The sequence below is a fragment of the Glycine soja genome, chromosome 18, assembly GCF_004193775.1.
Source record: "Glycine soja cultivar W05 chromosome 18, ASM419377v2, whole genome shotgun sequence".
Lineage (NCBI taxonomy): Eukaryota > Viridiplantae > Streptophyta > Magnoliopsida > Fabales > Fabaceae > Glycine > Glycine soja.
This window is the reverse complement of record NC_041019.1, coordinates 5,129,797-5,146,691: the sequence shown is the minus strand read 5'-3', so window position 1 is coordinate 5,146,691 and position 16,895 is coordinate 5,129,797. Positions and strand designations below refer to the sequence as shown.

Genomic DNA, 16,895 nt, shown 5'->3' with positions numbered 1-16,895 from the left:
TTTGCTACAAGCATCCAACAATGGATTGCTGCAGAAAGGCCTCATTAATCCTGCTCATATCCTGCCACAAAACATGGTTAACATTACTATCAATAACTCCACATTTTCTTACCCCATTTTGTGTCATTCAGTTCAAGATTCTCACTCTGTTGCTATCTTCTATGGTGACAATCCTTTTGTTCACTCCTTCTCACTTGTAATGTTCAATCTCATGATCATCACTGCCATCACGAGCATTTTCCGTATTCTTCTTAAGCCCCTCAAACAACCTCTAATCATATCCCAAATAATAGTAAGTTCCTCTTGTCACATTTATCATATTGTCAATTAGTTAATATATTAGAGCCAGTAATATTATATCCTCCTACAAATCTTTCTTATTTTTTTACCGAGAATATATAAAATGAAAAAGTAAATGTATTGAAAATATAAAACATATTCAATTCTTATCATAAAGTAAAATGATTATTTAATAAGATATCGTAAGAGGATTTAGAATTATTGTTTGTACCTATATAACACCTTGTGTGGCATTGTGATTATTATTATCATCTAATAATTGAATGTTGTTAAAATTTTCACGTGTTTCCAAGGCTGGTGTGATTGTTGGGCCTTCCTTTTTGGGAGGTATTAGATGGTTCCAAAGTAACATGGAGACTGAGTCAACCAAATTCCTGATAAAAAATCTTGGAAAAATGGGATTCATGTTCTTTGTCTTCGTCTATGGTGTGAAGATGGATCCAACCCTTTTGAAAAAATCAGGGAAATTGCATTTATCTACGTCATTAATTGGCATAATAATACCCATAACGATAGTCGTTGCTGTGGCCCTAAGCATGAAAAAGATCACGGACAAACAAGAGGCCATGATTCCTTCACTAGGAGCAATAGCAGGTTATTTGGGGGTCACATCATTCCCTGTTCTCTACATCATCCTCAAAGAGTTTAACCTTCTAAACTCAGATATGGGTCGATTTGCATTGTACACAGCATTAATTGGTGACACATTGGGTATGATTTTTGTCGTGTTCGTTGAGAAAGGAGAAACAAAGATGTTGACTACCTTATGGTATATAATTTCTTTTGTGGGCTTTTTAGCATTCCTTGCTTTTATTGTTAGGCCCATAATGACATGGATCAATAACAATACCCCACAAGGGCACCCAGTGCAACAGTCCTTTGTGGTTGCTATTCTTCTTGGGGTTTTTGTGATGGGCTTCGTAACTGACATGTTTGGCATCGCAATTTGTAATGGGCCATTGTTTTTGGGCCTGGTAATTCCTGATGGGCCTGGTGTGGGGGCAACACTTGTAAAGAAGGCCGAAACAATTATGAGCGATCTCCTTCTACCATTCTCATTCATTATGGTGGGATCATACACTGATTTCTATGCCATGAGCGCTTCTGGTTGGTCAAGTTTGTCACCATTGTTTGTCATGGTTGTTACTGGCTACATTATCAAATTCATTTCCATTTGGATTGTTCTATATTTCTGGCGAATGCCACTCAGAAATGGACTAGCCGTTAGCCTCATTATGAGCTTAAGAGGCCATGTTGAACTTATATTGTTTGTGGCATGGATGGAGAAAAAAGTAAGCTCCACCTTTAATAGTTACACTAATTTCTTTTATATTTTTAATTCTGATTAGAATTTGGTTTAAGAAGAGTCTAACAACACATATTCTAACACATCCTCATATAACCCACTCTCTATGTTTATGAAAACTAAAAAAAAAAATTATAGGGAAACTTGTTAAATAAAAAATTGAAACCATAAAAGTTATAATTCTTGATAAATTTCAATCTATAATATTGTGTTCAAAATAGAGTAAAAAAATACTAACAATACACTCTTTTCAACCCTCTTTATTATTAATTAAAACTAGTTTGATGAAAAGAATATGTTAAAAATTATGTTGTCTGTGCTAAAGTATATTATTATCATTTCTCTTTTATTTCAAAGACATACAATTATATATGCACATCTAGTCTAGTACAATTGATATATCATTGTTGTGGTTACAGATCTTGAAGGTTCCAGCCTTCACATTACTGATTATTATGACAGTAGCAGTGACAGCAACATGCTCTCCTTTGATCAACATATTATATGATCCAACAAAGCCATACATGGTGAGCCAAAGGCGGAACATTCAACACAACCCTCCAGACCAAGAGCTTAGAATAGTGTTATGTATTCTTGACACTGAAGCCATAAATGGTCTCATCCGTTTGCTTGATATCTCAAATCCAACCTCAAGCAGCCCCTTTTCAATTTCTGTTGTTAGACTAACTGAGCTTGTAGGGCGTTCCAGCCCTTTGTTCATAGACCATGAAAAGCAACAAGTTCCTCCCATTTATCAATGGACAAACACCATAAACGTCCTTGAACACCATCAGGAACTCAAGGGAATGTCCATGCAGCTCCATTTCTTCACATCTGTGGCCCCAAAGCAGTCAATGTTCCGAGACATATGTGAGCTTGCCCTAGAACAAGAAGCTTCTTTGATCATCTTACCTTTCGACAGTGCTGATGTTCACGACCATGCAGCGAGAGCAGTGAATTCACAGGTCTTGAACAATGCACCTTGCTCAGTTGCAATTTTTGTTGATAAGGGTCTTCTTGAAATCAACAAAATAGGTAGTTCCATTCGTCGAACTCCATATCGATTCGCCGTGTTGTTTCTTGGGGGTGGAGATGCTAGAGAGGCTCTTGTTTATGCAGATAGGATGGTTGCTAACCAAGATGTGTTCCTCGAAGTTGTAAGGTTTCTCCCTGAGAACTTTCTAAGGTACAATGATATTGAGAGGAAGCTTGATGATGGAATTGTGACTTGGTTTTGTGTTAAGAATGAGATGACTCAAAGAGTGGTGTATAGAGAGGTACTGGTTAGAAATGGAGAGGAAACAATTGAAAGAATTCAAGATATGAATGATGGTGCTTTTGATCTTTTCATAGTGGGAAGGAAACATGGAATAAACCCTATTCTTCTCACTGGATTATCAGAATGGAGTGAAAGTGAAGATTTGGGACTCATAGGAGACTATATTTCCTCTGCAGATTTTTTTGGCTCGGCTTCTGTTTTAGTTGTTCAACAACAAATCTTAAGAGGCTAAAATATGATAAATGTAACAAAATTAAGGATATAACATCCAAAAAAACATTATTTAGGTCTTTTTCGTAAATATACGTTCTTTCTCTTGTTTTTTTTTTCATCAATTTATACTACTTTTCAATTTAATTCTCAATATACATTATTTGGACTTTCTCTCTTTTTTTGTTTTTTTAAATTTAAAATATTATAAAATATAAATATTATATTATATAATTTTTTAATTGATTTTAAAATTACTTATTTATTAAATTAAATTTTATAATTTTTTTTAATTTCTTTAAGAAAAGATATACAGATAAAAATAATAAAAAAAATTAGATAAAATTTTTTAGTTACTTTGTATGTACTTTTATAGTTAAATTTATGTGTTGTTGATATTTTTTTTTTGTTATGTTGGTTAATTAAAAAAATAAAAAAATTAGTTAGTAGTATTAAAATAAACTAAAAAATACAGTAAAAAAAATAATTGGTACATCTATCTTATACAATATACATAAAATTTCGAAGAGTAGCAACTGCTCTATTAGATATATTCTTAAAAATATTTATTGAAAATATCTTTAAATAAAAATATATTAAAAATATCTTTAAAATATTTATTTAACAATTATTTTTTGCTTAAGTGATAAGAATTGATATTTTTATTATTTATGGTTTGAAATATAAAATGAAAAGATTAAAATATCCAAGATACTGATAACTATATTAAAAATATCTTTAAAAATATTTAATTAGCAATTATTTTTTGTTGTCATCCAAATGCAAGAATATGAACAGTATCAGTGGGGTATGTTCTTCTATTAATAAGTTGTTGTTAAACAAAGTCTTCTCATTTTTAATTAAATCTAATGAGATAAACAAACTAATTATATTTAGTAATATAATTATATTAAAAATAATTATATTAGAAAATTCAGATTTTAAATAAAAATGTTCACCTAAAAAATATGTTAAGTAAATTAAATAATAAAATAAAAATAATTATATTTAATAATATCATTTTTCTTAAAAAAATTAAAAATAAAAATTATAAAATTTAATTTAATAAATAAGTAATTTAAAAACCTATTAAAAAAATTATATAATGTAATATTTATATTTTATAATATTTTAAATTAAAAAAAAACAAAAAGGAAAGAGAAAGGTTCAAATAATATATATTGAAAATTAAACTGTCAAATAATATAGATTGAGAAAAAGTAAGAGAGAGAAAGTGTATTTTTTTTATAAAAAAAACCCATTATTTAGCCACTTCCAGGTGCCTAATAGATAGCCAAATTAACTAACTAAATTACTTGTGAATAGTTAAGAGCTAGTATTTAGATGAAGACAAAAGTTTATTGTTCTTCAGAAAGGAATAGATAATGTATGTAGGTTCTTGTAGAGCTGAGTTATGCATCTCTTACTTCATAATCACAGGTGAATAGATAAAATGAAAAAAAAAAAAACTCATTTTTTATCTGGTTGAGCGTTGATGTTTTCTTTGTGCAGTCTTATTACACAATCAAAACTAAAGAGACTATTAATTAAACATGAAAGTTAATCTAGCATGACATCTTATATTTCATAGCACGAGAAATTCCCATAATTAACTCTATTGCTTTGTATTTTGTGAAGCACCCAGTGTGAATTTGGGTTTAAGTTGGACAATTTCCACTTTTAATTCGGTTTTTCATTTACCTTTTTTACATAATGAATCTAATGACATGAGAAAGAGTCATAAAGATAATGATTTAATTTAACCTTTAAAAAGCATTATATTTTTAATCTGATTTTTTTAATAAATTAGTTAGTTTTGTTATAAATATAAATATGAAATAGAAATTCAAACTCACAATCTCTCTTTTTTCTTTTTCTCTTATTATCTTTAAACCTTTGTTTTCAACCATCAAATAATCTTTATATCTTCATATTTTTAACCTAATCTACATAAAGATAAACTTATTGAAGAGAATTAGATGATTTTGGCATGAAGGTACAACTGAGTTCATGGGAAGTTATTTAGAGCTTCTAGAACACTCTACTTAACCCAATTTATTTGTTTTTTTTAAGATGTTAGGTAATTAATTAATACATAATCATATATTATATAATACAATAAGATAATTATATATTTAATAGAAAAGCATCATAGTATATATGCACATGATTTATACCATAAATTAATACTAATTTAAAAAAGAAATTAAAATTAGATACTCATATTTAATCATCAGTTATAGTTACAGTTTTAAAAAAAAGGTTAAAGAGTCAAATGAACTAGAAAAACGTGTACAGCGAAATTAGCATTTTCTTTATAGATTATAATTCTTAATTCAAGGAGATTATTCTTCGTAAATTTTGAGTGTACTTAATTAAAATTCAAAGCAATAATAATTTTAAAACTAATTAACAGTCAAATATTCCTCGGAGTGACAAAAAATTCTTACTCTTCAAAAATAAAATAACTTCCCTTAAAAAATATATAACTTTTCTTATCATATGTATTTCATATTAATTAATAGTAACATTAAGAGTTACAAATAAGATTCAACACATTTAATAAATGATTGAATTTTTTAAATATTTTTACAGCAATTTAATCCTTCTTAATTTTTGATTGTGTGTGTGAAAAATATTATATTTTATTAGGAGAGACAAAATCTATTTTGATGATGAATCAATACATTAGTGATGGTTTTCAGACTCTCGAAAAAGTTCAAGTATGTTTATAGTAAATTTACAGTATGAGTTTACCATCCAGCTAGCATATCCGGTATGATAAACTCGCGGAGTTAACTTTTTGGACCTCGGCTACCTCTCTTTACAAAAATGTAATATTGAGTTAACTAACTACTTAAAAAAAACTTTGCAAATTAAAAATACGAGCTTAAGGCCGTGTTTGTGTGTTGCGTTTGAGTTGGCGATTCCGAAATGGAGGACGACGGTTCCAACTCGATCCGCCGCATGTCAAGCCGAACGCGAAAAGTTGCGTCCAAAATGGCCGCCGCGCTTGCCAGCGCTGACAACCGCACTCAGGCAACTATCTCCGCTCAATTTTCCCTCTTTTTTTTTTCAGTTTTTTTATAAATAAAATACTATGAATTGAAATCTGAATAATTAATCTGATAGACGCGCGATTTTGTAACAATTCAATTTAGGCGGCACTTGCACGCTTGGATGCATTGGAGAATGACAATGCGGGTTTTGAAATCGCAGATGCCAATAATGATGACGATGATGCTTCTCTAGACGAGGAGGATCAATGTTAGGGTTTCTTCTCTCTCTTTTTTCATTTCATAATTTTGTTTCATTCCTTTTTTCTTATTCTAATGTTAGTTTTAATTTGTGGTGTCATTTTTTGAGTAAATGGTCTATTTGGTCTTATGAAATTGTGACTCTGTCACTTTAGTCTTTATATTTAAGAAAATGTCAAAAAAGTTCCTAAAATTATAATTGGATAAATGATGATTTTGGTACTGAACCGAATTTCTTATTTGGTCTTAATGTGTAAAAAGTGTGACATTAGTTGTAATTTTTGTGGAACCATTTTGTCATTAAGTTGTAATGTTTAAAAGACCAATTTAACATTAGTTGTAAAGTTTTGGAACCAATTTGTTATTAAGTTATATAGCAGGATGTAATTGTTGCACTTTTTATATATTTAGGGACTAAATCAGAATTTTTGTTCTTTTAAGGATTAATTCGTTTCATCTAAGTCTCCATTCGGGTCCTGAACATATACTAATATTCCTTCTTTTTGCAGTTTATATGCAGAAAAAGCAGTCTAAAGGCACCAAAAGGAAAACCAGGCAGGCAAAAGCACTTGAAGCTAGAAGGGCCCCAAGAACATTCCTTGAGCTCTTACATGAGGTCAGTGATTACAATTACACCCACAACAGGTCATACACATAAGTAGCACTCTCATGTTGTACTCTTGCCTTGATTTTTGTTTTTGTTAACCCACCTCCTACAAATGCAGGCTAACTTAGAATCATTGCCTCCTCATGTGCCCTCCTATTGGAAAGCCGCAGTTGGACCCCCAAGCTCAACCTCCCGTCGCCACTTCTGTACCGTTTGTGGTTTTTCTGCTAATTACACTTGTGTGAGATGTGGTATGCGGTTTTGTTCCCATAGATGTCAAAATGTACACAATGATACCCGTTGCTTGAAATTTGTAGCCTGATTGATATATAGCCCATAAAAATGTGCACAAGTATTGGATACATACTGCTGTAATTTGTTATATATCAGTGTTCACTAGCACTGTGTAAAAGCAAGTTCTTTGCTCAACTTTTCCTCTTTTGTTGCCCTTCAGACTAGTGTTTTCAGTTAGTCAGTTACAATTCTGAAAACTGCATAATCTGACCCCTATTGGATCCTGTTAATCTAGTTAACCTTGTTAAAGATGTCCCCCATAGTTATTAGAATCTTATAGTTCACGATTTCAATTCTATGATTCAATATAATTTGGTTACCTATCGATAATCTCAAATGACTTTGTATCTTGCAATACATGAATGAATATGTGCAATTTTGTACCATCGATATGAATCACACAATTCACAATTTGTCATTTTTTCTTTTTACTTCTTTCATCAATTCTAAAAAAAAATATAAAAATTGGAAAGGCATATATGCTTAAATTGTTGAATGAAAAGGAATTGAAGGAGGACTTTTGAAATTATCCTATTTGATTCTATTCAACTACTTCATTTGTCATTCAATGCATGCACTCTATTTGGCTATTTCATTGCTTCATTTCCATTCTTCTAAAATAAAGCCTTCACAAACTCAAATATAATTAATAATTTTGTTTTTCAAGACTTATATGGTTAAGGTTAAGTTGTTTTATCTATTTCTAGTTTAAAATTATTACATTGAACACTAAATATATATGAAGTAATTTTTCATTGTTTTTTAATCTTACGATTTGATGCAAACTATGATTCAAAAATTAGCTTGGCGATTCACAATTTGAATCTTGATTTGATAACCTTGATGTCTTTAGTTGCAATAACTGAAGTTATTATTTAGAAGATCATCTTTATTATGTAACATGGATTATTCTGTTTTACTTTTATTATGGAGCATCCCTTTGTTTATGAGCTTGTATTTGTGTGTGTGCCTTTGTTAGACTGGCACCGAGGAAGCTTACTTCGTAGAGCTTGCTGGATAAGTTTTTCAGTTTCTTATTATTATATACACAAGAGCCTTATAACATGACAGTTGATGCATGGTGCGGATTTAGGCAATCCTGTTAAAGAGGTCCAATGATGTCTTTGCATGTTAGATATCCAGGTACAGTCAGGATCAACTTCACATGCTTGTTCATGGTGGCCTGCTAAAAACTAAATGTACCTTGTCCTTGTTTTAAGTTGCTTAGGGTGCTTTGTACAAAATAGTCCACCTGCACATTGCAAATTGCAATATGTGGACAATTCTTCCACTGAAGGAACAAATGGGAATTGGTTTCTGGTACTGAAATATTTTTTCTATAGAATGAATTAGTTATTTAGTTTTTCTCTGAAATATTAAACAGGTATTAGTAATGAAAAGAAATCATTTAAATTTTATTTTTGTTAATATAGGTTTGCAATGCCACCTAATCAACATACCACCAACATACAGCTCAATTAAGCATAATCTAATTCTGGTATTGGAAACTGCAGAAAGCCATACTGTTTGTTAGGCAAATTCTTGTAGAACTTGTAATACAGAACAATAAATTTATTAACTAATGATGCTTCATTAACCTTAACATTGGGGTAGATCTGGTGGTGGAGGTAATACTGACTGTGAAAGGCCAACTCCATTTTCTACCAGAAGTGCCATTCCCAAACCCCAATTCAGATGTGAGTCTATGTGACAATGGACAAACCAAATTCCTGATTCGCAGCAGTGAAAGAAAACCATGTAACAGATTAATATGTGATCGTGATACAAACTGCAGAAGAAGACAAAGTTATGCAGTAGTATAATAAGTTACCTGGATTGTCAGCCACAAAACGAATGGCCACCCATCCTCCAGGAGGTGTTCCAATGGTGTTCCTCACGGGTGGGTCTACAAGGTTGAACTTGAGGGGATCAGTTGCTGGGTTGAAGTTTCCAAAACCTGAACCAACTACAAAGAAGTGGAATCCATGAACATGCATAGGGTGTTCCTCTGTAGTCACTATGCTTGTGTCCTGCAGAACAATTTGCACCTTGGAGCCATACTTCACCTTGTAGAGCTTAGTTCCTCGAGAAGGTGTCCATAGCCCCTGTGGCACATTGCCAGTGTAATCAAATTGTAAAGGGGGAACGGGGGGAAAGTCTGTGGTGAAGACACCGGGTATTCCTTCATAGTAGGCTTGCATTAAGGAGGTAGTACTTGGGAGTACAAAAGATACATTATTCATGCTGGCTGTGAAGCGGGTTCCATTTGGTCCTTGACACCGGGGACTATTAGGATTAGTACAGTTGATTAACCCCAATCCCACTATGAAATATAGATTCACATCAACTTTCTTAAAGACTCTAACCCGGGTAAGACCCCTGATCCTAGCAGTGAATGCAGTTGCAGTGGGGGTATCATTGAAGGCTGGCAAAGCTGGCAAAACTGGTCTTGATCTGTTTTGGTTTCTGCGTCTAGTAGATCTGTATTCAAGGATTGCAGTGGTGGTGGTATTGTCAAAGGGAGCATTTACAGCTGATTCATAGGCATGTGCCGCCACGTAGTAGAAACCTGGGGGTTGATCAGCAGTGACTATGACATTGAATGTCTGACCAGGTCCTATCATGAGGACTGAGGTTTTGAAGGGCTTAGTATATGCAGCATCCGTACCAACAACAGTCATTGTGTGGTTGGCAATGGAGAAGAAGAGTTCTTGATTAAGTGTACTGCTGATGATTCTCAACATAATTGTCTCCCCAGCATCTACTGGAACACGAACAGTTTCTGCATTGTATGTTTGTCACATCAATGAATCTGGAACATCTCTCAAAAAACAATTTAATGCGTAACATTTATTCAACCATGCTTTTCTTTAAGGTTTTGTCATAATAATGAAAAATACTTTAAAGGTTGAGATAATCTTTCATTTGAAAATAACTGTAGAAGATCCTAATCCATTATCAATCATTTTAACATCCTTTTTAATAGTAAGAGAATGTAGACATATAGAGAGAGTAATAATTTCACACCTTGGCTTGAGCATCTGTACAGATCACCAGGTTGCCCATTAATGGTGTATGCAACAGATGTATTTGGAGGTAATCCTGCAAAATCTGCCTGCCTTTGGAGAAGCACAAGATCCGTATCAAACCATTCCCCTGTGGCATCATCACAATACAATCTGTTAATGGCACTATAAATGAGAAGCTCATTAGCTTTTTGAATGCCCAGAAGTGAGGTAAAGTTTGATAACAGTGTTAGGAGATTCATTATGCAAGTGAATTGGGCAGAATAAGGAATTGGAAGATGGTTTTAGACATTATACCGAGAAGGAGGGGAACTTCTTGCTTAGGCATAGAGAAGGGATAAGGAGAACCCAATCTAGGATAGATGATGAAAGCTCCATAAACAGTGGCTCTTAGGAAGCCGGTGTGAGCATGCCACCATAGTGTCCCTTCCTGGTCCCTGATTCTAAATCGGTATGTATAACTTCCCCCTGGTTGGATGGGACACTGAGTCACATAACTTGGTCCATCTGCCCATGGATTTCTCAGCATCCTTAACCCATGCCTGATGCACATAACCCATGATCACTTTGTGAGGAAGACAAATTTCATGTATCATTAGCATAGTTAATTAATACATGGACCAAGTATGTATCATCAGAATAGTAAATTTATTCATGGACCATGTATGAATTATTAGCATAGTGAATTTGAAGCCTAGAGATTTGTGTGGGGAAAAGTTCTGACTGGAGTAAGATGTTTTTAAGCATGGAATTCATGTGAAAGTGAATGATGATGCTATTTACCAGTGGATGGAGATGTTGTACTGTGCTGCATTTACTACTTTGATTACAACAAAATCCCCGTTTCTAGCTTCCACTGTTGGCCCTGGGAACTGCCCATTGACAGTGATTATGTTTTGGGTTTTGCACAGCCTCCTCACTGGCTTAGCTTGAATCTATTACAATCAAATTATTGATGGAATGATAATTACTAACTGTTTCTTAACCATATTAGAGAAATGTAGTGAATAGTTTATGATAATTAAACCAGCACTTACGACAAATTCATGAAAATGAATCTCTGTAGCTGAAGCAAGGGAACCAATAAGAGCAAGCAGGCCAAGTAAGAACCAAGAGCAACATAACTTACCAGAGAGTTGGAAAGTCTTCATTGTTGCTCTGGTTTTGTTTAATGGAGTTTCTTGGGCTGTGGAGGATTCGTTCTAAAGTGCAGCTATTTCTAGACTTATAAAGCGGGAAATGCTTGGAAAGAGAAACACTTGGGTCGTTATTTTTGGTCAACAAGTTACTTAATTTGAATAATTAGTCTAACAAAGTAGATTGCAAGGTGCACAGCACAATCAACTGAAGAATAAATGCTAGATTGTGCGATTTAGATGTAAAGAGGTGCACAAGAGTAGAAATACATATGAATTATCAAATACTTTTCTGAAATTGCTTGTTAAGATACTAATAATCTTCTAAGGAGGTCCATCAAACGATCTTAAGGAAAATGACGTTAATAAAGAGAAAATAATTAGACCCAACCAAACCAATATTTCATTATTCACTAAGTGCTAGATCAACTAACGTCTTGAGTTTAATCCTAGGTATATTTGTGTTAAATATTCAGTGAAAGATTTTTGTTACCTATAATAATCTCAATTGATACGAGTAAGATTAATTCAGATGAAAGATCTTTGGAATATAAACAAAAAATCAAAATTTCTCCATCTAACTAGGAAGGGAAAAGGAAAGATTATAATTTGTTTTTCCATTAAAAAATTGTCCTTTTAAAACATTACCTAAATAATCAAGAGTTTAGAAGTAGACATATTACAAGTAGGCACGGCAACGGGGCGGGTCGGGGTCGGGTTTTGTTTACCCCACCCCGACTCCCCATTTCCCTCCCCGCCCCCGTCCTCGAAACCGGCGGGGATGTATATTTACATCCCATCCCCATCCCCGACAGGGGTCGGGTTTTCCTCGCCCCGTCCCCAACATTTTTATAAAATTTCATTAAAAAATATAATTTTAAATAAAACATAAAATTCAATTCAACACTAACATGAAATTTAATCTAATAGTTTCATATTTCAATGTGTTATATATATTAATAATTAGCGGGGCGGGTATTGAGAATCTCATCCCCGACCCCGAACCCGAATTTGACTATCGGGAAAAACCCGACCCCGGTCAACTCGGATTTTTCCCGTGAAGATCGGGTGGGTCTGGGGCGGGCCCCACGGGTTCGGGCCCCGTTGCCATGCCTAATTACAAGACTACAATTATCTTTTAATTGCCTTTATTCATATTACTTATAAGCTAGATCAAGTTAGTAATTTTCAATTTTCATCTCTCCTACTTCCATTCCCTGATAACTTCATCTCCAAGCAAAATATTATAAACATTATTTTTTAGTCAAAATAATGGATTAGAAATAATATTGAGTGGCATGGTTAATAAATAACCTTATTCTTTAAGTATGTAGTGATGAGTTTAATCCTTAATATGTGTCTATGAAAAAATATCTATTGGGAGAGACAACCCCTTAAATGAATCTCAATATTTTGAGAGACTAATCTTCGACTTTTGATAAAAAAATATCATACTTTACTAAAAAAAATGAGCTAGAGTCTAATTGTTTGATACAAATCATTTTAATTCAAGTTCTGACACTTTGTGCAAGTGTAACATATAACATTTAGACCAAAGAATCAATTTTTTTTTTGAAGTTCACTTCAGTCTTTTATGTTAATTAAAAGGTTTAAAATAATCATTCATCTTTCAAAAAGTTCACTTTAACATCTTGTTTTATTTGAAAGGTTCAAAATAATCATTTAACTATTTGAATATATTCAATTTTGTCCTTCAATAATACTCAAATAAATGATTATTTTTAATATATTTAAATAGTTGAAGGATCATTTTGATTTTTTAAATAAGATAAATAATCAAATTAAACTTTTTAAAAGATAAATGATTAAATTGAATAAAAAAAGATAAAAGACAAAATAAATTTTTAAGTTTTTTTTTTAATGAAATCACAGATTCACGGTTATTTATCCTTTTTTGGGGGGTGAGTATGGTTGACTTGAATGTACATCTCCAAAGAAGCAGAAGTTGAATTTGTAGCTAAAGGCACTGAAATTTTCAAAGAAAATGACAGTAATTCCAAATAAGGAAAAGTTGCTCATTTCCAACATGATGAACGGGTTTTTATCATACACTGTAAAAACAGTGTAGTAAAACCCATCTCAGACCAGCTGGTAGCAACGATTCGACAAGTATCGGTAATATAACTAGTTCAAACTGTTAGGTGGATTGAAAATATTATAGTGGTGTGATTTGGCTGATTTTTTTAGTGAAGCGGTCGACCAAACCGATCGGAGCAAACCACTGATGTAGCCAGTTGAACCAGTTCAAGTGAACTAACTAGCAACCACATCAATTGAAAGTGAACCAACTATCCAGTCGATTTTTGGAAGAGGCAATTTGTGGGGGATTTTGTACGATATAGTATGTTTTTTTATAATTTTAAAGTACGAAATTTACAGATTATGAATTTTTTTATTATACATTGATTCATGCAGTGTGATCAATGACTCATTGATTGAGTGTCATGACTAAGTAAGTTAGTAATATCAGTCATTTGATTCAGCAATCCAAACATCAGTATCATAAGTCAATGGTTGATCTAGTTGGTGATGAAGATACAACTTATATATCACACAAAAACTAGTGAGTAATATATATAAGGGTGTTAATAACTAAAAAGAAGAAAATATTTATTGTAGAGATTATAAGAAAACATAAAAAAGATATATACATTATAATTTTACACATCTCAATAAAAATATTTCTCTTTTTAGTTCTTTAATCAATATTTCAAAAACACTAATTAGTATTACATAATACTACTTTTATAAGCGTGACAGTGATTCTAGTGAGACTCCAATACTAAACTCAACTACTACTCTTTCATCATGGGAACCATGAGTTTTTCTTAACATATGAATCCGATAGTCTTCATTTCCTTTATTTGTGCTCTGACAGTAACACATGGCAACAACTGAAACTAGGGAAAAACGAGAACTAAGAAGAAAGAAAGATAATAGGGCAGTTAAGATCAGGTTGAATTTTGTTTTTGTTTGGTGGTTATGAAAAAATGCTGTTTCTGCGGTTTAAGTCCACCATGTTGAATTGTTGACAAATGACAACACTTAACAGTTAAACACAAACAAAACTGGTAGTGATATTTTTTGCGTGGGTGATTCCAACATAGAAGTAGCGAGTGTCTATATCCTATAATGCCATGATTTAAAGAACTCATACCACTTCTGCGTAATTTGAAAGTGGCACTAACACCTTCACTCCTTCAAATTACCAAAACTCAGCTTAATAGAATACGAAGGATAACATGGTCAGAACTAGCATTTTTGCTTGTAAAACTTTGGAAGGATGTGGTTTAGTCAAACATAAATCCTGAACATGGTAAATTGAAGGGAAAAACTTTTCTCTCAATGCCCCTTCGTGTTAGCTATAAAGCAGACACATAATTAGTAACTAGAAATTAATATGCATTTTTCTGACCTTGGTGAGATCCATTAACCAACTCACCTAATTTTTTTAACCAGAAAAAAAAATACACATTTTCACGTTTTTTCAACATAAAGTTTTTGTTTAATCATCAATTTTGACACTAATTAATTTGGGCAGCGCATCTCTTTCACATAACATATTTCAAATGAGGCAGGATGATAGATTTAATTTCCATGTTCCCAATGTAAATGGTACTTGTAATATTATTAGAATAAATAGTGTATATATGACGGTATAAACAGTATTTACATTATTAAAAAATTATAAACTATCATTTATTTTAAATTTATTAATTTTTATAATAAATATATTGAAAACATATTAACGATGATGATTTATGATTAAGTGAAAATATAAAATTTATTATACTAACAATGATAGAAATTAAACTGATTATCATTATTATATTGGTTGTTTGCTAAACCTTATTTATTTCTAATGTAAGTACTAGTCACCCAACTGCTTTAGAGCAACCATAATTAGACACACGTTGGATGCATGGTACGTTTAAAAGGCTAGGTACCCTGTGTCAATCAACATTGAACAGTGGATCGTTTTGTCAGTCTCTAATTTCAAAATCTTAACATATAAAGCATCTTTTGCCGACCTTGACATTTTCCTTGGGCTACTTAATACACTTATACGTTGAATATAACACAAGATGACCAATAAAAAAATTTGGCTGTTGGAAATTTATATGGTTTTTACTTCTTATTAAGAGGTACAAACCAAATAAAAGCTTTGAAACCAGGCAGCATGCGAATTGAAACTTGTATCCTAAAAGGCAAGCAGCCACATTACCATATACATAGCTATTTCGAAAGCATCCTAAAACCATCGTGTGAACATTGCCAATATTTCACATAATTTGTATTCAAAGCATTTGAAACTTTAAAAAAAAAAAAAAACGAAGTTATAACTATGGAGGACAGGAGGAGGAATTTCTAGTATTTATTTCATTCGTGTGTACGATGCACTGTTCTGAACACTTTGTGAGTTGCCCCTGCACATAGCTTCCAAAGACAAAAACTCTTTTTCGTCCACATCGATTAATAAAACATTACATAAACTCAATTAATTGAATACAATTACGGGTGGAAAATGATATATATACTTGCACGAACAAATTCCTTAGAAACTCCCAATCACCGAGAAACTGAAAAGGATTTGCAAGGGAAGGTAAAGTTTGTGCCTTTATGTTTTTAGTTCTTGTGAATAAAATCATGTTTGTTTTAAATCTCTTTAAAGTAGATAATCTCTTTTTGTTCTCTTGTTTACTAAAATGTGTGAAATGTAATTCTTATCTTACACAAACTTATATATCTCCACTTATGAAAATAAGACTACATAAATATTTTTTTAATCTTTGATGGATATATGAATTTTGTGTTACTTTCATTATTGACACATCCCTTAAATATTTCATAAAATAATAAAATAATTTGTGACGACTCAAAAATTACTTGAATAAGAGGAGCGTTTCATCTTCTTCCTTCCACTGCATTTAGAGTCATCGCTCCCACTCTCTTCACTCTCATCTGAATCGCTATATCTTCTCTTCTTCTTGCTCTTGTTACTTCAATTCTTCTTACTCTTTCTCCATCTACATTCCTCTTCTTCTGATTTAGATTGAGAATCGGATTCTAATTCACTCTCGCTATATGATTTCCTCGAAGAACTAGCAGAACCCTTCCTTCTCTTCTTCATTGAACACAACTTGTTTGATTCACTACTGACAGATTTCTCTGACTCACAATCGGAGTTAGAATCTGATTCCGGTTTTGCTTTTGCTTTTTATTTAACCTCCTTATCGATCTTCTCGGCACCATTGTTTTGATCAGAAATTTCATCAGGTTTGTTATAATCTTCTAGATCATCATTCTCGCGCCTCGGAGGATTAGGATTGACTTTCCAGATGTAGTGCTTCAGCGATTTTCTCATCTTCTGCCCTTGAGCCTTTGGTATTCCTTGAAGTTCAAACCCTTCAACTCCTCGGCGGACTCAAAGTCGTAGCACCACCAATCGCCGCGATCAT

General features: G+C 32.6%; 3 protein-coding genes across 3 annotated transcripts; 2 read left to right on the top strand and 1 right to left on the bottom strand.

The window, feature by feature from the left end:
* The first annotated feature begins 695 nt into the window (after positions 1-695).
* On the top strand, positions 696-3,117 carry LOC114396281 (cation/H(+) antiporter 24-like). Its single transcript, XM_028358178.1, has 2 exons — positions 696-1,592; positions 1,990-3,117. Exons 1-2 carry the CDS (start codon positions 696-698, stop codon positions 3,115-3,117), a joined length of 2,025 nt encoding a protein of 674 aa, XP_028213979.1.
* Positions 3,118-5,943: 2,826 nt separating this feature from the next.
* Positions 5,944-7,502, top strand: LOC114395192 (SWR1 complex subunit 6-like). The gene is made up of 4 exons (XM_028356906.1): positions 5,944-6,134; positions 6,257-6,362; positions 6,862-6,968; positions 7,078-7,502. Exons 1-4 carry the CDS (start codon positions 6,030-6,032, stop codon positions 7,279-7,281), a joined length of 522 nt encoding a protein of 173 aa, XP_028212707.1. The 5' UTR covers positions 5,944-6,029; the 3' UTR covers positions 7,282-7,502.
* Positions 7,503-8,644: 1,142 nt separating this feature from the next.
* On the bottom strand, positions 8,645-11,465 carry LOC114395191 (laccase-3-like). Its single transcript, XM_028356905.1, has 7 exons — positions 11,317-11,465; positions 11,063-11,214; positions 10,577-10,821; positions 10,281-10,409; positions 9,085-10,035; positions 8,852-8,983; positions 8,645-8,761 (listed from the first exon to the last, which is right to left on the bottom strand). Exons 1-6 carry the CDS (start codon positions 11,428-11,430, stop codon positions 8,853-8,855), a joined length of 1,722 nt encoding a protein of 573 aa, XP_028212706.1. The 5' UTR covers positions 11,431-11,465; the 3' UTR covers positions 8,645-8,761; position 8,852.
* Positions 11,466-16,895: the final 5,430 nt, after the last annotated feature.